Source organism: Dasypus novemcinctus, chromosome 8, assembly GCF_030445035.2.
Source record: "Dasypus novemcinctus isolate mDasNov1 chromosome 8, mDasNov1.1.hap2, whole genome shotgun sequence".
NCBI classification, from domain to species: domain Eukaryota; kingdom Metazoa; phylum Chordata; class Mammalia; order Cingulata; family Dasypodidae; genus Dasypus; species Dasypus novemcinctus.
Genome location: NC_080680.1, coordinates 107,351,716 through 107,374,829, shown reverse-complemented (window position 1 = coordinate 107,374,829; position 23,114 = coordinate 107,351,716). Strand labels below are relative to the sequence as shown.

Sequence of the window (23,114 nt, the reverse complement as noted above, 5' to 3'; positions counted from 1 at the left end):
GCTAAGGTGAAGCACAGCAGAAACCAGGAACTGAGGTGGCGCAATTGACAGGGGACCTCTTCCCACATCAGGGGTCTGAGGATCAAATCCCAGTGAATCGTAGAGGAGAAAAGATGAGAGGAGGAGACAACACAGACAGCAAAGAGCAGAGGGGTGGGAGGAAGGGAAGGGGGACAATAAATAAATAAATAAATCTTTTTAAAAATATAAAGAAATGTAGTCAAAATAAAACAAATTTATATTTAAGTGTAATAGTAAAATGTGTTCAAAGAATCCAAAAGAAGGCAGAAAAGGAGAAATATAGAGTGACTAAAACTGGGGAATCAGACAGAAAACAAGGAAAAATCCAAACTTATCAATGATTACATTAAATTTGAATGGTCCAAATATACCAGTTAAAAGAGAGTGTCAGATTGGATAAGTAAAAAAGACCCAAATATGTGTCTATAAGAAACGTACTTCAAATATGTATATATAGGTGGATTGAAAGTAATAGGATGGATAGAGACATGCCACCAATCACAAGAAAGCTGCCGTGACTATATTAACATCAAAGTAGACTTCAGAGCAAAGAAAGTCACCAGGGATAAAGAGGGGCACTACGTATCAATAAAAGGTTCATTTCATCAAGAGACATAACTATTCTAAATATGCATGCACTTAAAAAATGAGCTTTAAGATACACAATACATAAACATACATAAACAATAAGTGTATAGTAATAGTTGTGAACTTACAAAACAAACATATATGACATCCTACAAGACTCTCATAACGTACCCTACCACCAATACCTTGCACTGTTGTTAAACCTTTTTAACTAATGATTAGAGAGCATTGTCTAAATATTACTACTAACCGAAGTATTTTCCCCCAACCCACCCTATTACTATCTTTATATCATTTATATATGAACATACATAAACAATTAAGTGTACAGTAAATGTTGTAAACTTACAAAGCAAACATGCATAATATCATATGGGGTCCCATGCATCAACCCTTTACCAACACCTTGCATTGTCATGAGATGTTTGCTATAGATTATGAAAGAATATTGTCAAAGTCTTACTATTAATTATATTCCTTATCTTACATTTGGTGTGTTTTTCCCGTAACCCACCCTATTATTATTTTTTAAATATATTTTTTATGACAGAAGTTGTAAACTTATAGAACAATCATGCACATGTGCAGAATTCCCAAACAACACCCTTCTATCAACATACCACTCTGGTGGAACATTTGTTACAGATAAGATAATATCATATGATTGTTACCATGTCCATAGCGTATATTTGGCTCACATTTTCCATACTGCCCCATTATCAACACAGTACATCTTCGACATAGATGCAAGAATATTATATTATTACTGCTAATCACAGTCCATAGGTCACTCCAGCTGTATTTTCCCCATGCGTCTCCACATTCCCAACACCCTGCAGTAGTGATATACATTTGCTCTAGTTCGCAAAGGACACTCTTGCATCTGTACCATCAACCACAATTCTCATCCACCTCTTGGTTTACAGTGCTATTCAGTCCCTAGATTATTCTCTAGCATTTTGTCAGTTGGCATTTACATACCTAGACTACCATTTTCAGCCACATCACTATTTGTTACCATTCACTCTATACATTTCCACACTTTTACGGTAAAGCTAATTAAAACTTCTACATATATTAAACATCAGCAGTCCATCTCAGTCCTTCTCTTATCTCCTTTAAGAATTCACCACCTACCACCAGGTTTTGAAGATATTTTCCTACAATTTCTTCTAGAAGTTTTATGGTTCTTGCTTTTATTTTTAGGTTTTAGATCCATTTCGAGTTAATTTTTTGGATAAGGTGTGAACTAGGGGTCCTCCTTCCTTCTTTTGGCTGTGGATATCCAGTTCTTTCAGCACCATTTGTTGAATGGACCATTCTGCCCGAGCTGTGTGGGTTTGACAGGCTAGTCAAAAATCACTTGACTGTCCATGTGAGGGTCTGTTTCTGAACCTTTGATTTGGTTCCACTGGTCTATGTGTTTGTCTTTATGCCACTTCTATGCTGTTTTTACCACTATCACTAGGTAATATGATTTAAAGTCTGGAGATGAGGATTTGCTTTTCCTTTTGATGATGTTTCTGGCTCTTCAGGACCACTTACCCTTCCAAATAAATTTGATAATCATGTACTCACTTTTTTAAAAAGTGCTGGTGAAAGTTTTATTGGGATTGCATTGATTCTGTATATCAATTTGAGTAGAATTGACATCTTAATGATATTTAGTCTTATAATCCATGAGCATGGAATATTCTTCCAGTTATTTATGTCTTTTAAAATTTCTTTTAACATTGAGTTGCAGTTTTCTGAATACAAGTGCTTTACATCACTGTTTAAGTTTTTCCCTGACTATTGGAATTTTATGTCATATTTTACTTTCACTACTCTTTTGACAGTTTTAGTTCTTTTTATTGATATAATCTTCATTTCTAGACTCTCTTCCAGGCCTCTGTCTGCTGTCTTTTCTTTTCGGGCTCTAGCATATCCTTTACTATCTCCTGAAAATCTAGTCTCTTGCTTAGAAATTCTCTCAGTTTCTGTTTATCTGTGAATATTCTAATCTCACCCTCATTTTTGAAAGAGAGTCTTGCTGGATATAAGATTCTTGGCTGCAAGTTTTTTTCTTGAAGTATCTTAAATATGTCATAGCACTGTCTTCTTTCCTTCGTGGTTTTCGGTGAGAAATCAGCACTTAATCTTATTGAGCAGGGACTCAGAAAGTTAAATGATGACACAAAACACAATAACATATGTCATGGGAATTCCAGAAGGAGAAGAGAAGGGAAAAGGGGCAAAACAGTATTTGAGGAAATGATAGCTGAAAATTTCCCAACTCCTGTGAAAGAACTGAACTTACAGTCCAAGAAGCACACCATACCCCAACCAGAATAAATCTGAACAGACATACTCCAAGACACATCCTACTCAGAATGTCAAATGTCAAAGATAAAGAGAAAATTCTGAGAGAAGCAAACCATCATGTACAAGAGACACCCAATAAGTCTTACCGCAGATTTCTCTTCAGAAACCCTGGAGGCAAGAAGACAGTGTATGATACAATTAGGATACTGAAAGAGAAAGACTACCAGCTGAGAATTCTTTATCCAGTAAAACTGTCCTTCAAATATGAAGGTAAATAGAAAATATTCACAAACAAACAGAACCTAAGAGAGTTTGCAAAAAATAATCCACCTTTGCAGGAAATATTAAAGGAAGCCTTAGAACCAGAAAGAAAAAGACAGGAGAGACAGGCTTGGGGAAGAATTTAGAAGAAAGAATATCAGAAAGGATAACCAAAATAGTAACAAGACAGACAAAAATATCACATATCAAAACCAAAGAATAAAATGGAGGAAGTAAATAGCACATTTACAGTAGTATCATTGAATGTGAATGGATTAAACTCCCCAATCAAAAGATACAGGCTGATGGAATGGATAAAAAACCATGAACCAGCCATATGCTGCTTACAAGAAACTGACTTTAGACCCAGGGATACAAACCAGCTGCAAGTCAAAGGTTGGAAAAAGATACTTCACACGAATAGTAACCAGGAAAGAGCAGGGATAGCTGTGCTACTATCAGACAAAACAGACTTTAAATGTAAAAAAGTTATTAATGATACAAAAGGTCATTATATATTAATAAAAGGAAAAGACCACCAGGAAGATATAACTGTCAAAAATATCTATGCACCTAACCAGAGTGCCCCAAAATACATGAGACAAACTCTGGAAAAACTAAAGGGAGAAATAGAACCTCTTTACAATAATTGTTGGAGACTTCAACACCCCACTCACATCATTAGATAGAACTAGACAGAAAAAAAACAAGGAAATAGAGAAACTGAACAATATGATAAGCAGACATCTACAGAACACTGCATCCAAACTTAGTGGGTTATACTTTCTTCTCAAGTGCCTATGCATCTTTCTCCAGGATAGACCACATGTGAGGGCACAGTGCAGCTCTCCATAAATATAAAAAGATTGAAATTATACGAAGCACCTTCTCAGATCATAATTCATTTCCAAAGAAACTGGAAATCAATAATAGACAGGGAAGAAGCAAGTTCAGAAATGTTGGAGGCTGAACAACACACTCCTAAATAATCAGTGGGTCAAAGAAGAAATTGCAAATGAAATCACTAAATATATTGAGACAAATGAAAACAAGAATACAACATATCAGAACTTATGGGATAAAGCAAAGGCAGACTTGAGAGGGAAATGTAGAACCCTAAATGCCTATATTAAAAAAGAAAAAAGAGCTAAACTCAAAGATTTAACTGAACAATTAGAGAAACTAGAAAAAGAACAACAAACCAACCCCAGAGCAAGCAGAAGGAAAGAAATAATAAAGATTAGAGCAGAAATAAATGAAATTGAGAATAACAACAAAAAAAAAAAAAAAACCCACAAGAGAAAAATCAACAAAATCAAAAGCTGATTCTTTGAGAAGTCAATAAAATTGACAAACCCCTATAGCCTAACAAAGAAAAAGAGAGAGATGCAAATAAATACAATCAGAAAGGAAAGCAGAGGAGTTACAACTGACCCCACAGAGACAAAATGAATCATTAGAGGATATTATGAAAGACAAACTGTATGCCAACAAATTAGACAACCAAGATGAAATGGGCAATTTCCTAGAAATGCACAACCAACCTACACTGATGCTATTAGAAATACAAGAACTTACCAAACCAATCACATTTAAGGAGATTGAATCTATTATCAAAAATATTCCAGCAAAGAAAAGTCCAGGACCAGATGGCTTCACAGGTGAATTCTGCCAAGCATTTTGAAAAGAATTAACACCAATCCTGTTTAAACTCTTACAAAAAATTTTGAGAGGAGGGACAATTGCCCAACACATTTTATGAAGCCAATACCACCCTAATACCAAAGCCAGATAAAGATATTCAAGAAAAGACAATTACAGACCAGTCTCTCTAATGAACATAGATGCAAAAATTCTGAACAAAATACTTGCAAATTGAATCCAACAGCATATCAAAAGACTTACACATCTCAACCAAGTGGGATTTATTCATGGTATACAAGGCTGGTTCATCATAAGAAAATCAATCAACATAATACACCACATTAACAAGTTGAAGGAAAACAAAACACATGGTCATCTCAATTGATGCAGAAAAGGCATCTGACAAAATCTAGCATCCTTTTTTTGATAAAAACACTTCAAAATTTAGGAACAGAAGGAAAATTCCTCAATAGGATAAAAAGGCATATGTGAAAAGCCACAGCCAACATACTCAGTGGGGAGAGGTTGAAAGCTTTCCCTCTATAGAGGGAACAAGACAAGGATGCCCACTGTCACCATGGTCTTTCAATATTGTACTAGAAGTTCTAGCTAGGGCAATTAGACAAGAAAAAAATATTGAAAGCATCCAAATAGGAAAAAAGGACGTAAGACTCTCACTGTTTGTGGATGGCATGATCCTGTACTTAGAAAATCCTTAAGTATCAACGAACAAAGCTACTTGAGCTACCAAATGAGTTCAGCAAAGTGGCAGGATACAAGATCAACACCCAAAAATGAGTAATGTTTTTGTACACTAGTACTGAACAATCTGAGGAGGAAATCGGGGGAAATCACATTTTCAATAGCAACAAAAAGACTCAAATACCTAGGAATTAATTTAACCAAAGAAGTACAGGACCTATATTCAGAAAACTATTAAACAATGCTAAAAGAAATTTTAAAAGACCTAAACAAATGGAAAGACATTCCGTGTTCATAGATTAGAAGAATAAATATTGTGAACATATCAATCTTACCCAAACTGATTTATAGATTCAATCCAATACAATCAAAATACTAACAGCTTACTTTACAGAATTAGAAAAGGAAATAACCAAATTCATTTGGAAAGGAAAGTGCACCCAAATAGCCAAAAGCGTTCTAAAAAAGAAGAGCAATGTGGGAGGAATTTCACTGCCTGACATTACAAAGCTACAACATCATTAGTCATTAATGAAATGCAAATCAAAATCACAATGAGATACCACTTAATACCCTCTAGGATATAACCAAAAGGTCAGATAATAACAAATGTACACAAGGATGTGGATAAACTTCATACATTGCTGGAAGGAATGTAAAATAGCGCAACACTTTGGAAAATAGACTGGCAGTTCTTCAGAATTACTATTTGGCCCCCAAATTTATGAAAACATATATTGCACACGTTTATAACAGCACTATTCCTAATAGCCCAAAAGTGTAAACAACCCTAAAATCCATCAAATGATGACTGGATAAAGAAAAGGTGATATATCCATTATAGAGAAAACTATTTGGCCATAAAAAGCATGTATGCTATAACATAGATGAACCTTGAAAAAATTATGCTAAGAGAAAGAACCCAGTCACAAAAGGGGGTAGTGGGTGTAGCTAAGTGGTTGAGCACCTGCTTTCAATGTACAAGGTCTCGGGTTCATTCCCCGGTACACCTCCCCCCCCTCAAAAAAAAAGCTCACATCTTCTATGATCCCATCTATGAAATGGCCAGATTAGACAAATCCATAGTAAGAAAAAGTAGATGAGTGTATTGCACGGGCTGGCGAAGAGAGAGCATGGGGGTGATTGCTAAGGAATAAGGGTTTTCCTTTTGAAGTGATGAAAATATTCTAAAGCTGATTATGGAGATGGGTACACAACTCTGTAAATATAGTAAAAAGCACTGAACTGTACACTTTCAAAAGTTTACTTTCGGGCATGTAAATGACATCTCAATAGCGCTGTTATTTTTTTTATTCCATTGAGTAAATGTACAAAATTAAAGATAAATTTGAGACAAGTGATGTGTTTATACTATTATTTTCAATCATGTATATTTATTAACTATTATTCTCCCTCTTCTTTAGAAAAGGCTTACTTATTCTTCTTATATCTTAGAATCTTTAAATTTCTGGTGTTTTTAGAAATGTATTGTGAATGTCACTTTCATATATCCACTTTATTATTTCTATTAGTTGGGTTTTTTGATCATCTCAAATGATGTCAGTCTTCTTCCTTACAAATATTAATAGCTTATTTCTTTTTTCTCTTATTGAATTACCTGGGACCTTCACGAGAATGTTGACTAACAGTGGTGACACCAAATATTCTTTGTATGACTCTTGTCTCTGGAGAAGAGTGCTTCTGTTATTTAGGGTGTTTACTGCAGGTTCTTGGTAAATGTCATTTATCAGTTTAAGGAAGTTTCCTTCTATTCCTAATGTTTTAAAAGCCACCAATTCCTGCAGAATTTTACCAAATACTTTTTCTCCATCTATTAAGATACTATGTAGGGAACAGATGTGGCTCAATCAGTTGAGTGCCGCCTTCCCAATGAGAGCTGCTGCCTCCTAAAAACAAAACAAAATGAAAAAAGTAAATGAAAAAACCCATCCCAGGGGTGTGGATGTGGCTCAGAGATTGCGTGTCAGTCTCCCACATACAAGGTCCAGAGTCCAATTCCTGGCTCCATTACCTCAAAAAAAAAAAAAAAAAAAAAAAAAAAAAATATATATATATATATATATATGCTTTTTCTTCTTTACTTAGTAATGTGTATTTATACTTTTGAACTAATTTGGCAGTACTAGGATAAACCTAATGACTGATTTTATTAAACTGCTAAACCTGATTTGTGACTGAATTAGAAATGTTAACTTCTTTTTTTATTTGTATTCCTATTCATTTCCTTACTCCTGGATGTTGTTTACTCTTCTATTCCTTGTTCCTACTTCCTGAAATTTTGTCTATTGGTTTATCAAATCTCTTTTTGTACTTCTTTCATAAATGTATGCTTTTATCCATAGTAAGGCATTCCTTTTATTTTTCTTTGGGGTTGTTATTCTTTTTCCTATCTTCTTAAATGGAATGTTTTGTTCTAGCTTTTTTTTTTAAGATTTATTTATTTATTTATTTTTATTTCTCTCTCCTTCACCCTCCAACCTCCCATTGTCTGCTCTCTGTGTCCATTTTGCTGTGTTTCTTTTTTTTTTTTTTTTTTTTTAAAGATTTATTTATATATTTAATTTCCCCCCCTCCCCTGGTTGTCTGTTCTTGGTGTCTATTTGCTGCGTCTCGTTTCTTTGTCCGCTTCTGTTGTCGTCAGCAGCAAGGAAAGTGTGGGCGGCGCCATTCCTGGGCAGGGTGCTCCTTCCTTTCACACTGGGCGGCTTTCCTCACGGGCGCACTCCTTGTGCGTGGGGCTCCCCCACGCGGGGGACACCCTTGCGCGGCACGGCACTCCTTGCGCGCATCAGCACTGTGCATGGCCAGCTCCACACAGGTCAAGGAGGGCCGGGATTTGAACCGTGGACCTCCCATATGGTAGACGGACGCCCTAACCACTGGGCCAAAGTCCGTTTCCCTTGCTGTGTTTCTTTGTCCACTTCTGTCGTTGTCAGCGGCACAGGAATCTGTGTTTCTTTTTGTTGTGTCATCTTGTTGTGCCAGCTCTCCATGTGGGTGGTGCCATTCCTGGCAGGCTGCACTTTCTTTCGGGCTGGGCAGCTCTCCTTACGGGGCGCACTCCTTGTGCGTGGGGCTCCCCTACGTGGGGACACCCCTGCATGGCACGGCACTCCTTGCGCGCATCAGCACTGTGCATGGGCCAGCTCCACATAGGTCAAGGAGGCCAGGGGTTTGAACTGCAGACTGCCCATGTGGTAGATGGACACCCTATCCACTGGGCCAAGTCTGTTCCCCTTATGTTCTAGCTTTATTGTTTTCCAATAATTGCATTTTTCCTCTTCTGATTTATTTTTAATTTCTAAATAATTTTGAGCCTTTAGTTTTCCTTTGTAATTTTATTGCTATTCCATTTCTATTGGTAAGAAAAAATTGGAAGGTTCTGAATAGTTTGCTCTGGTAGAATTTGTTCAGATTTTCTTTTTAGGCATATTTATAGCATATCAAAAATATTCTATGAATGTTGGAAAAATTATATTTTATCTGTTGAGTAAAAAATACCTTTTTTCTATGGCTATTAATCAAACTTGCCAATTTTGTTATTCAAACCCTCTATAAATGTATTTAACATTGCACATTAACATGGGAATTACTAACAAGACAAGAGATTATGTGTACAGTGAACAATTTTCATTTCACTAGAAATTCTGTGTACCAGAAAGGCTTTATTTTTAAATTATAAGCAAATATGTACATCTGCAAAAAATTGTCTTTATAAAAAATTTCTTTTAAAAAAACTCAATCTGTATGAATAATTCCATTACAGCTTTTCTCTCAATGCTAACAAGTTTTCCAGATTAATTATAAGAACAGTGTTTCTTCTTAGCAGAAAGAGTATAGTTTTGAGTGAATGGGTATTTCACCTGAAGTTTTACTCACATAATAAACCTAGGGTTTTTTGCCACTGTGAATGCTCATGTGTGACGATTATGGCTGCAGGCTTTCCCACATTCCTTACTCTGGTAAGATTTTATTTCTGAAATGAGATCTTTGATGTCAAACTAACAATGTATTATAACAAAAAAATATCACCGCATTTACTACATTGGTAGGTTTCTCTACTGTATGTGTTTGCTTATGTTTAGTATGGGCTGAGCTTAAGCTAAAGCTTTCCCACATTCATTACAAAGGTAGGTTTTCTCTCCTCTGTGAGTTTTCTGATGTCGAATTAGTGATGTTCAATAGCAAAGTAGTTTCTAACATTCATTACATTGATACGGTTTCTCGCAAGAATGAATTTTTAGATGTTCCATAAGGTGTGTTCTTCAGCTGAAGGTTTTTCCACATTCCTTACAAATAAAGGGTTTTTCTCCAGTTTGAGTTCTCTGGTGTTCTGTAAGATGTGCGCTCCGACTGAAGGCCTTTCCACATTCATTGCACTCACAGGGTTTCTCTCCAGTATGAATTCTCTGATGTTGAATGAAGGCTGGGGTATGGTTGAAGGATTTCCCACATTCAGCACACTTGCAGGGTTTTTCTCTGGTGTGAGTTCTCTGATGTTGGATTAGTGATGTGCTGTGGCAAAAAACTTTCCTACATTCTTTACACTGGTAGGATTTCTCCCCAGAATGAATTCCCTGGTGTTCAATAAGATGTATACTCCGGCTGAAGGTTTTCCCACATTCAGTACATTCATATGGTTTCTTTCCAGTATGAATTCCGTGATGTTGAGTAAGGGCTGAAATATGGCTAAAGGCTTTCCCACATTCGTTACAAGGATAGGGTTTTTCTCCAGTATGAATTCTCTCATGATTTCTAAGAGATGGCCTATGACTGAAGGCTTTTTCACATTCATTACATTCATAAGGTTTCTCCCCAGTATGAACTCTTGGATGTTGAATAGGGTTAGTACTCTGACTAAAAGTTTTCCCACATTCATTACATTCATTGGGTTTCTCTCCAGTACATATTCTTTGATGTTGAATAGGATTAGTGTTTCAGCTCAAGGATTTACCACATATTGTGCATTCACAACGTTTTTCTCCAATATGTGTTTTGCAATGCAAGAGTAGCCTTTCCCACATTTAATACACTGATAAGATTTCTCTCTCATATAAATTTTCTCAGATCCCATCAGTACTGAACAATGGCTTTACATTTAAATTGTACCCAGAATAAGTAAGGTTTGAGGTACAACTGCATCATTTCTTATATCTAATAAATTTTTATCCATGACCTTCCTGAAAAATGTCAATTAAAGTGAATTGTATTTCACGCCCTACCATTTGTGTCATAATTATGAGGTCTTTGTCTTATAGAAACTCAGTTGTTTAAAATGTTTGCACGTAAATTAACTATTTCTCTAAAATTACCATGTTCATGATTTTTGTTTTGAAACAGCTTTTCCTTGTAATCTTTTTATACTGGTAGTTTTCAAACTGGTCATTGAATTCCAATTCTTCTAATGTGGAATTTTGGGAACCATCATTTGAACATTTTTCTAATGTCATGTGAGAATATTATTTGTCTTTTGGAAATGCTCTGCTTTGGAGCTGCTGCTCTGACTTCAGGTAAGGTATTCAAGATTAAAGAGAAGACACTATCTCTTCCCTCTGTAAACTAGAGGGAAAAACAAGACTCACATGTCAGTTACAGAAAAAAAAATTTTTAATATAAAAAGAAGGCAGTGCAATGAAAAAATATAACATTATACACTATAGGTCATGATTAACAGGGGGGTTTAGAAAAGGAAAGGATCAATATAGATAGGCATGGTAAAGAAATGGTAGCATTTAGACAAAATGCGTAGTATAATCAAAGATAAAACACAGAAAAGTATATGATGTGACTACCAGCCCATGAGATGAATTCATATATTAATACATGTCTTTGGAATGCAGAGATAAAAATATGACAGGATAAGTGAAATGAGATCAGATAATGGAGAGCTCTGACAATTAAACAGAGAAATTCAATGTCATATAGCAGGAGACAGAAGAGTTTAAATTTTCTTTCAGCGTAGTATCATTAAAAATACATAATGGTTTAGATGAAAATGCTTGTTAATTCCATATAAAATGGTTAAGAAGAGAATAAGGCTATCATATTCAGCATGAAAGTATGAAATTAATGTCTGGTCCTGGGTTGGGGCAATACTGATAAGAATTTAGTAGAGGAGTAAATCTAATATATGAGGAGGAAGAAACAAAAAATACTGATATTGATTATGGGAAAATTTTCAAATAAGATTCATAAAAATACAATGGCTTCTAGCTTAGGAGGTTGGAAGAATAATGACACTAATGACAGAGTAAAGAAGGAAAAAGAGGTACTTAATAAAAGCTAGAGGGTTCACTTTTCAACAAATTGACTTTAAAGTGATTTAAAGTGAAAGGGGACATTCAGGTGGAGACTAAGGAGGGGAAACCATGAGGATAAAATGCACATTAGATATCTGGGCTAAAAAACTTATTTCAGGGAGTATGAGGGTTAATGTCATGTGTCCACTTGGCTGGGTTGTGGTGTCCAGCTGTTTGGTCAAACAGCACTGGCCTAATTGTTACTGTGAGGATATTTTGTAAATGGACTGGCATAGGTAATCAGTTTGATTGCATCTATAGTTGATTGCAACTTCAGCAAATTGGGGAGATTTCCATTAGCAATGTGAGGGGTCTATTCATCTGATCAGTTGGCAGACTTGGGAGCTGGAACTGAGGATTTCAGAGGTCAGAAGGAAGAATTTCTGCCTCTACTGCTATTAGCCAGCCAGCCAGCTTCTTCTGGGGAATTCAACTTCACCTTCACTGGAGTTTCTAACTTGCATTCTACCCTACAGAATTCAGACTTGCCATTCCCCACAGTCACATGAGCTAATTCTTATTAAAAAATCTCTTAGTATCTATATACATATATAGCCTGGTGACTTTGTTTCTCTAGAGAACCCCTACTAAAACAGAGGGTTAAGACATGGAAGGACTGACTATTTGAGGATATCAAAATGTATGGATTCTCTGAGACAAAAATAAACAATTAGGAAATAAACCCTAGAAATTTATGTATTTTCATTAGAGAGGAATTAAAGTTAATGAAAAGCATTTGGAAAGAGGCTAGAATAGACAAGAACATGGTGGTGTCACACCAGAAAAGATAAAATATCAAGCACAACAAGAAAGTTTGACTAGTGAAAAAACTATGAATACGCTGCTTTAAAGAAATAAACCTTCAGGAATCTCTTCAAAATAATTTTACTAGAAAAGTAGAAGATAAGAATATAAATTCAAATAATAAAGAATAGGTATTGAAGCTGTTAGCTACAAGTTTTTAAAGTTTGGTAATAAAAGAAGAGAATAAAATTGAAGGGAAGACAAAAATTAAATTGCTGTTGGGCAAGGTATTTGTTTTTAAAAGCAGGATAAACTCCTAAACGTCTGAAAGGAGAAGGAAAGGAACTAATGAACAGGGAAAGACCAAAACAAAAAATAATTGTTAAAGCAACGTCCTAGAATAAGTAGAAAAGGATGGAATCTGGAGAGATTAAATAGCAATGGAAGAGGGCTATGTCTTTCTCTGAGATCACAGAGACATGTGGGAGCAACGTCAACTTCCTTTCTCCATACTCCCTATGCCCTCACTAGGTGAAACCAATCTTCTGAACATAAAAGGGGGATCTGCGCAGAGGACCCTAGCCAACATTTCCAGAGCTACCTCCTAGAACCACTACTGTTACTATCCCCACAAGGGACAGATGGACTGCTGCTTACAAAGGATCCCACCTACTCGGTTGTTACTTAGCTAGATGATTCTATTTTGGCTATGTATTTTGTGACTTTTTCCTTTATTTTCTTCCGTTACCCGTTAATAAGGTTCTTCTCACTTGGAAGATAAATGATTAGGAAAAGGTGATAGCTTACTTTTGTCAAAGGATCTGGGCTTAGGTGTTTATGATGGATTGAAGCATCTCAGAATTTTGTTCTCAGCAGTCTTCAGGAACTCTGAGATAGAGGAATTTTGATGCCTCTCAGATAACACACTAAAGCTATCTATTTAGAATGTTTTAAACAAAATAGCTTTCACCTGGTTAGTAATAAAAGAAAATCTTGTCTCTATACATTACTAAATACAAAAAATCTCTTGTCCCTAAACTCAAAGCCCAGGCTCAGACGAGCACTTGTAAATCCTATAGATGCTGACATTTAAGGAAATAGTAACTTCAGTCTATAGAATTATAAAGCTATACTTACCCAAGGAGACAGAGTTCATGTGGTTTTTCAGGGTCTCTGGTAATGGTCTGTTTTCATTCTTACAACGTAAAGTCCACTGGCACATCCTCTAGTGTCACTGGTTCCTACAACATCAAGCAAATACTTTCTAAGGGATCACTCAGGCACCCATTAATGGAAGAAGGAATAAAGCTGGAAACCAGAAATGACAAAGTGGAGGGACGTGATGTTCAGAAAGGGTACAAGTTCTTAAGTTCAAAAGTGCCCAAAGTTACATTTGGTGTCTGCTATGTAAATGTCAAAATTATAAAGAAGCAATAATGAGGGGTCTCTACCAAGATACTGAAAATAAGAAATATAAAATTGACCTCTAGTAGGGAAATATAAACTCAAGAAGTGAAGAGATATCCTAAGAAGGTAGTGCAGACAAGGACTTGTTTACAATCCTATTGGTGGTAACAATACACATGAAGAAAAATGGATCGATCAAAAGTAAAGTGATTAGGGAAGCAGACGTGGCTCACGTGACTGGGTTCCCATGTACCATATGGGAGGTCCAGAGTTCGATTCCTGGGGCTCCTGGTAAAGGCAAGCTGGCCCCCACAGCGAGCTGGCCTCAGTGGAGAGCTGGCCCATATGGAGTGCTGGCCTGTCCAGGAGTAACGGCAAGATGATGCCACAAAAAGAGACAGAGAGGAGAGATAATACGAGACACAGCAGACCAGGGAGCTGAGACGGCAGAAAAGATTGGGGGCCTCTCTCCCACTCCAGAAGGTCCCAGGATTGGTTCCCAGTGCTGCCTAAAGAGAAGACAAGCAGATACAGAAGAACACATGGTGAATGGACACACACAGCACACAGTGAGTGCAAAACAACAGGGGACGGGAGGGGGAAGCATAAATAAATCTTTAAAAAAACAAACAAACAAACAAGTAAAGTAATTGTACCAGAGCACAGAGAAAAGGAAAATTAGACATGCAAACATCGGCAATTTCCTCCTATATAATACAGGTAGTCTTGGGAAAAAGAGACTGGCACCAAGGAGCTAAAATCCAAAGACAGCATAATATGAATGCATTAATCATTTACATCATGCCATCATCTCTCCTTGGATTACAATTTGGTTCCCATATATTTTTTATTGCCAGAGGAACTAAAGATCTGAACTCCTTGGTAGTTCTAGATCTCAATGTAAAATAATAAAAACACTGTTTAATACTTCAGTCCCTTGTAAGTTTGCATAGTGTGATTCCATTTCTACCCTGATTTCAAGTTTCTGAATCTGCAAATATGAGGACCAGACCTTAGTCCACGAGGAATTCAACAAGATAAATGTCACAGTATGAGATTCCTTGGCTATCAACCAGCCAAACCAACTTCCCCAGACAACTTTGATATCACTGTCTGCTATATTTCATATTTCAGTAGACCCTCCTTTGTTATTACACTCTCTAAATGATAGAAAAGATAGAACAAATACCAAACTGGCTATTAAAAGACATGTCCTCTGGTTGGAAAGAAAAGTTTGAGTGGTAGGGAAGGGAGCCTGAAACCAAAACAGGCAAAAGAAAGATCTAGAGAAGTAGTGAAAGGACCACTTTTTACCTGGGAGAACTAAATTCTTACTTCTGGCATAAGCTAGAGACTGAGAATCCAAGTTTGACCACCTAGCAGAAGGCCACTCAAGAAGGACAGAGAAACCAGCATGGATTTTGACATTCACAAGAGGCCAGAGTAACAAAACCGGGGATGGAAGGGGCCTCAAACCCATGATTAGACTCTCCCAAAGCATCTGCTGAATTTTGGAGCCACAGGGGTAAGAATCTAAAGAGCTAAGCTGAAAACCTCTGAATGACATATGTAAGTCTCCCACAGATTTTCAGAGCTGAGGAGACAAAGACCTACCATATTCTTAACTGAATGCTCAGGACATCTGCACCCTAGGAAAAGAAGCAACGAAAAGTTGATTAAATCTTGTCAAAACAGAAACCACATCCTAATTCAGCTGGACTGAAGTGATCCTATCTACCTAAAAGAGAAAAAGGAAAATACTTCCTGGAAATGATGCCATCAACTTGGAATTTTATGGTTCTTTCATACATCATGATAGATGTACAATCAAAACTTACTTAACATGCAAAGAGTCATTACCATATAACCAGTAATTAAGAGAAAATTAAAATAGGAGGAGGGGAGGGGGCAAGATGGCGGCTGAGTGAACATCCCTGTTAGGGTCTTCTGCAGGGAATCGGCTGGGCGGCGTTGGAGACTCTTTGGGACTGGATTGTTTCGGAATTTTTGCTGATCCGGAGGTGTCTGGACATCGATTTGGAGGGAAGGTAACAGAGAGGATCCGTCTGTGAAATATACACGGAGATCCCAGCTACCTGTAGAGGATTCCCTCTTTGGGTAGGCGGAGACGAGGCATCTAGCCCCGCTCGGTGGGGCTGAGCCAGGCCGGGCTGCAGCGGCGGACGCCGGAGCCGGGCCGGGCTGCGCCGGCGGTGAGCGGGGCCGGGCTGCGCCGGCGGTGAGCAGGGCCGGGCGGGCCGAGCCGGGCCGGGTGGCGTGCGGAGCCGGGCGGGGCCGGTCCAGGACGCGGCGGCGAGAGGCGGACGCCGGAGCCTGGCCTGGGCCGCTGTAGCGAGCGGAGCCGGGCGTAGCCGGGCCGGGCCGGTGCAGGCCGCGGCGGCGAGAGGCGGACGCCAGAGCTGGGCCGTGCCGCTGTAGCGAGCGGAGCCAGGCGGAGCCGGGTCGGGCCGCGGCGGCGTACGGAGCCGGGCGGGGCCGGTCCAGGCCACGGCGGCGGGAGGTGGACGCGGGAGCCGGCTGGGCCGCTGTAGTGAGCGGAGCCAGGCAGAGCCAGGCCAGGCCACGGCGGCGTAAGGAGCCGGGCAGAGCCGGTCCAGGCCTCCGCGGAGGGCAGCGGCGGGCGGAGCCGGGCCTGCGGAGGGGTTTCTGTTCTTTGTTTTTTTTTTTTTTTGGAGCATCTGCAGTACTGGGGAGTTCGTGGGCCCTGGGCGGCCTATTGGGGGCTTGTGGGAAGGGAGGTGCACGCAGACCCATTTGGGCAGACAGACGGGGGGTTTTAGGGCAAAGCGGGGGGAAGCTGTTGTTTTAGATAGTGTTGCAATTGTGACACGTGTATACCTGTATCTCTCTTCCCCCTATCCGTTCCCCACCGTTTGCCCATCCTCTTTTTCTTTCTTCCTTTCTTCTTGTCTTTCTTTTTTTCTTTATTATAATTAGTTTTTTTGTTTTTCAGTTTTCTCTTTCCCTCTTGTCCCTCATCTTCCACTTATTTTATTTTAATTCAAGTATACAATAGGTGCTACAGGGAACACCTCACATTTGCTGGGGTTTTCCCATCCTCCACTGTCTCGTTTCTGTGTGAACTGATTTAGGCTACCTACACTATCCCCCTTCCCCTGCATCTTGATATCCACTATCATCTACTGTCTCTCCTATATTCCACCCCCCACCTCCCGTTCTTTGATCCACAAAGTGTCTAACTCTTAATTTCTAATACCTTTGTTCTGTTTTCTGTCTGTTATCCACTCTTGAAACTATTACCTTTCTTTTCTTTTTCCCTCTCTCATGAAAACAAAAGCTTTGTACTTCATACCATATTCCTCCCATATTCAGTCATCTACTTCATAAAAGGTACTCTACCCACAGCTATAACTCTATACAATCTACACGAATCTAACCTCCATCCTCCCAGATCTCATATTCTTGCTTTGTTAACATACATCACCAATACTACTTTACATTTTTCCCTTGCTTACACAATTGCCTTTCCCCAACACTAATACTTTCCTCTAAAGTGAGCTTAACCAACAACAAGTAACTAGAATAAGAAGAAAAAAGTGACAAAGAGAAGATATAACACCTATGCAAAAATAACAACTAATTAACCTCCAAGAGCAGACAAAGAAGCTAAGGAACTGATTAAATTCGTCAAAATAAAGAGATGACCAGAAAGCAACAAAAATCTACAAACCAAACCAATAATCAGGAAAACATGGCTGAATCCAATCAACAAACCAATAATCACGAAGGGGAGCAAAACTTGGCACAAGCAATGAAAGATCTCAGAACATTTATCACCGACAAATTTGATGCAGTAATGAAAGAGGTTAACAACATGAAGACATCACTTGGAGGGGAAATTGCAGACATACGCAAAAACGTAACAGATATGATGGGAATGAACACCACAGTTCAAGAAATCAAAAATACACTTGCAGCAAATATCAGCAGACTAGAAGAGACAGAGCAGAGAATTAGTGATGTGGAAGACAGTACATCAGAAATCAAACAGATAGTAGAAGGGTTTAATAAGAAGATAGAAAAAATCCAATTAGGATTTAGGGACCTGAATGACAATGCAAAACGCTCAAACATACGTATTATAGGCATTCCAGAAGGTGAAGAGAAGGGAAAGGGGTCAGAAGGAGTGTTGCAGGAAATAATGGCTGAAAACTTCCCAAATCTACTGAAAGAGACAGATGTACATATCCAAGAAGCACAGCGCACTCCACTAGTCATAAACCCCAACAGGCCCACCCCAAGACATATACTTGTCAAATTATCCAAGGCTCAAGACAAAGAGAAAATCCTAAAAGCAGCAAGAGAAAAGAAAACCATCACATACAAGGGAAGCTCAATTAGATTAAGTGCTGATTTCTCTTCTGAAACCATGGAGGCAAGAAGACAGTGGTATGATATAGTCAAGGTACTAAAGGAAAAAAATTTCCAACCAAGAATACTCTATCCAGCTAAACTAGCATTCAAACATGATGGAGAGTTCAAAATATTCGCAGACAAACAGAAACTGAAAGAGTATACCAACAAGAAACCTCCCCTTCAAGAAATTCTAAAGGGAGTTCTGCAGGAAGAAAGGAAAAAACAGGAAAGGCAAAGTTGGAGGAGAGTATAAGACCAACAACAACAACAAAAAAGACAAAAAAAAATATACAAACAAAATATGACAAACACAAATCCAATCAAAATATGGCTAACACAAATAATTCCTTGATCGTAATAACACTGAATGTCAACGGATTAAACTCACCTATCAAAAGATTCAGACTGGGACATTGGATAAGGAAATATGACCCATCCATATGCTGTCTACAAGAGACACATCTTAGACCCAGAGACGCATGGAGATTGAAAGTGAATGGCTGGAAAACAATCATACAAGCTAACAATAACCAAAAAAAGGCAGGAGTAGCTATATTAATATCAGACAAAATAGACTTTAAATGTGAAACAATTGTGAGAGACAAAGAAGGATACTACATTTTAGTGAAAGGGAAAATCTGTCAAGAAGATCGAACAATCATAAATATCTATGCCCCTAACAAGGGTGCCTCTAAATACGTCAGGCAAACGCTGGAAAAACTAAGTGAAAGAATAGATACATCTACAATTATAGTGGGGGATTTTAATACACCACTATCAACTCTGGACAGAACATCTCAAAAGAGAATCACCAAAGAAACAAAACATCTGAATAGTATATTAGAGGAGCTCGATCTAATAGACATATATAGATCGCTACACCCAAACACAGCAGGATATACATTTTTCTCAAGCGCACATGGATCATTCTCCAAGATAGATCATATGCTAGGCCACAAAGAAAGGCTGAACGAATTCAGAAAGACTGAAATCATACAAAACATTATCTCTGACCACAGTGGAGTCAAGCTGGAGATTTGCAAGGGACAGAAGCCCAGATTTCACACCACGATTTGGAAATTAAACAGCACACTCTTAGAAAAACAGTGGGTCAAAGAGGAAATCTCAAAAAAAATCAATGACTACCTTGAAACAAATGATAATGATAACACAACATACCAAAATTTATGGGATGCAGCAAAAGCAGTACTGAGAGGGAACTTTATAGCAATAAATTCATATATCAAAAAAGAAGAAAGAGCAAAAATTGAAGAACTAACTGCACATTTGAAGGAATTAGAAAAACAACAACAAAATAACCCAACAGGAAGAAGAAGGAAGGAAATAACAAAGATAAGAGCAGAACTAAATGAAATAGAAAATAAGAAAGCACTTGAACAGATAAACAAGACCAAGAGCTGGTTTTTTGAGAAGATTAACAAAATTGACAAACCTTTAGCAACACTAACAAAGAAAAAAAGAGAGAAGATGCAAATACACAAAATAAGAAATGAGAAAGGCGATATCACCACTGACCCCACAGAAATAAAGACTATCATAAGAGGATATTTTGAAAAACTATATTCCAACAAAAATGACAATCTAGAGGAAATGGACAAATTCCTAGAAACACATAAGCAGCCCATATTGACAAAAGAAGAAATTGATGATCTTAACAAACCAATCACAAGCAGAGAGATAGAATCAGTTATTAAAAATCTCCCAACTAAGAAGAGCCCAGGGCCAGATGGCTTCACAGGTGAATTCTACAAAACATTCCGGAAAGAACTGACACCAATCCTGCTGAAACTATTCCAAAACATCGAAACAGAAAGAACATTACCCAACTCCTTCTATGATGCCAACATTACCCTAGTACCAAAGCCAAACAAAGACATCACAAGAAAGGAAAATTACAGACCAATTTCTCTAATGAACCTAGACGCAAAAATACTTAACAAAATACTTGCTAATCGTATTCAACAACACATTAAACGTATTATACACCACGACCAAGTGGGATTCATCCCAGGTATGCAAGGATGGTTCAACATAAGAAAATCAATCAACGTAATACACCATATAAACAGATTGAAGGAAAAAAATCACATGATTATATCTATTGATGCAGAAAAAGCATTTGACAAAATACAGCACCCTTTCTTGATAAAAACACTCCAAAAGATTGGAATACAAGGGAAGTTTTTGAACATGATAAAGAGTATATATGAAAAACCTAAAGCCAATATTGTTTACAATGGAGAAATCCTAGACTCCTTCCCTCTAAACTCAGGAACAAGACAAGGATGCCCACTGTCTCCGCTCCTATTTAACATTGTCTTAGAAGTACTTGCTCGAGCACTGAGGCAAGAACCAGAAATAAAAGGCATTCAAATTGGAAAGGAAGAAGTCAAAATTTCATTATTTGCAGATGACATGATCCTATACATAGAAAACCCTGAGAGATCTACAACGAAGATTCTAGAACTCATAAATGAGTTTAGTAAAGTCGCAGGGTATAAGATCAATGCGCAAAAATCAGTAGCATTTCTGTACACCAATAATGAGCAAGATCAGGAGGAAATCAAGAAACAAATACCATTCACAATAGTAAATAAAAAAATCAAATACTTAGGAATAAATTTAACTAAAGAGGTAAAGAACTTATACACCGAGAACTATACAAGATTGTTCAAGGAAATCAAAGAAGACCTAAATAAATGGAAGACTATTCCTTGTTCATGGATAGGAAGACTGAACATTATTAAGATGTCTATCCTACCAAAACTGATCTACACATTCAATGCAATCCCAATGAAAATCAACGCAGCCTTCTTTAAGGAACTAGAAAAGCTAACTATGAGGTTTATTTGGAGGGGAGAGAGACCCCGGATAGCCAAAGACATACTGAAAAGGAGGGACAAGGTTGGAGGGGTCGCGCTACCTGACTTCAAAACATACTATAAAGCTACGGTGGTGGAAACAGCATGGTATTGGCATAAGGAGAGACACATAGACCAATGGAATCGAGTTGAAAGCTCTGATATAGAACCTCACATATACAACCACATAATATTCGATAAAGCCACCAAACCCTCTCAGCTGGGAGAGAGTGGCCTGTTCGGCAAGTGGTGTCTGGAGAACTGGATGGCCATATGTAGAGGAATGAGGGAGGATTACCATCTCACACCTTATACAAAGATCAACTCAGGATGGATCAAAGACCTAAATATAAGAGCCAAGACCATAAAAACCTTGGAGAGCAGTGTGGGGGAACATCTACAGGACCTTGTAATAGGAGGTGGATTTATGAATATCTCACCAAAAGCACGAGCAGCAAAAGAACTAATAGATAAATGGGACTTCCTCAAAATTAAGGCCTTCTGCACCTCAGGGGAGTTTGTCAAGAAGGTAAAAAGGGAGCCCACACAGTGGGAGAAAATATTTGGCAATCATATATCTGATAAGAAACTTATAACTTGCATATATAAAGAACTCCTATATCTTGAAAATAAAAAGATAAACAACCCATTTAAAAAATGGGAAAAAGACTTAAACAGACACTTCTCCGAAGAAGAAATACAAATGGCAAGAAAGCACATGAAAGAATGTTCCAAATCTCTAGCTATCGGGGAGGTGCGGGTCGAAGCTACAGTGAGATGCCATCTTGCACCCATAAGATTGGCAGCTATGAAAAAAACAGAAGAATACAAGTGCTGGAGAGGATGTGAAGGAAGGGGGGCACTCATCCACTGCTGGTGGGAATGCAGAGGGATCCAGCCATTCTGGAGGACAGTATGGCGGTTTCTCAAAAGGCTAGCCGTGGATTTGCCATGTGACCCAGTGGTGCCACTGCTGGGTATATGCCCAGCAGAACTGAAAACAAGGACACAAACCGATATATGTACGCCAATGTTCGTGGCAGCATTGTTCACTGTTGCCAGGAGTTGGAGTAGACCCAGGTGCCCATCAACGGATGAGTGGATCAATAAAATGTGGTGTGTACACACAATGGAATACTACTCGGCTGTAAGAACAAACACACTACAAACACATGTGATGACATGGATGAATCTTGGGAACCTTATGTTGGGTGAGGCAACCCAGGTGTTGAGGGACAGATACTACATGACCTCAATGATATGAAATAAACAAGCTGCCCTAGATAGCAGGAGACTGAACGATAGGCTTACAGGAAATCGGAGGGTGGAGGAAGGATATGAGCCGATGTCTGCAGGGGTGGAATTTAAGACGAGATGGTGGTAAGTATGAACACAAAGAAGAGATAAAAGGGGGGCAAGGGGGTGCCTTTGGTTGGGGCTTTGCGGGTTTGAGGGTGGCTGGGGAGGGACGGATGGGTAACGTTGCCCAAAAGTGGGGGGAGGGAGGGGTAGCATACGAACACAGGAGAGGGTCAGGTGTTGGTGGAGAGTAAAATGCCGAGAAAATCATATCAAAATATAATAAAGAGGGTTACCTGTTCAGAATGCTCGGAGGGGAGGGTCTGATGCAGGACGGGCTCCTGGGGAATGTCTAAATGCTCATTCTGCCAGAGTGGGTGACACCATGGGGTAGAAACCCAAGTAGTGAGAGTGGGGGTGGACCCACATCCTGGGGAGGACTAATGCCATCAAATAGAGGGAACTGTATCCCTCGAGAGAAAGGGTGGCTCCCAGGGCATTGGGGCAGTTGAGCAAGTTAGGCCCTGAACACTATTCCATCTAT

At 38.5% G+C, this 23,114-nt stretch overlaps 1 protein-coding gene across 1 annotated transcript in view; it reads right to left on the bottom strand.

Annotated features, from left to right (window-relative positions):
* Positions 1-23,114, bottom strand: part of LOC105744900 (zinc finger protein 420-like) — a gene marked incomplete at its 5' end in the record, with an annotated part of 115,312 nt that overhangs the window by 23,935 nt on the left and 68,263 nt on the right. The window contains 2 exon segments of the mRNA XM_071216537.1: positions 9,639-9,650; positions 9,653-10,470. Of these exon segments, the coding sequence (XP_071072638.1) occupies positions 9,639-9,650; positions 9,653-10,470 (830 nt within the window).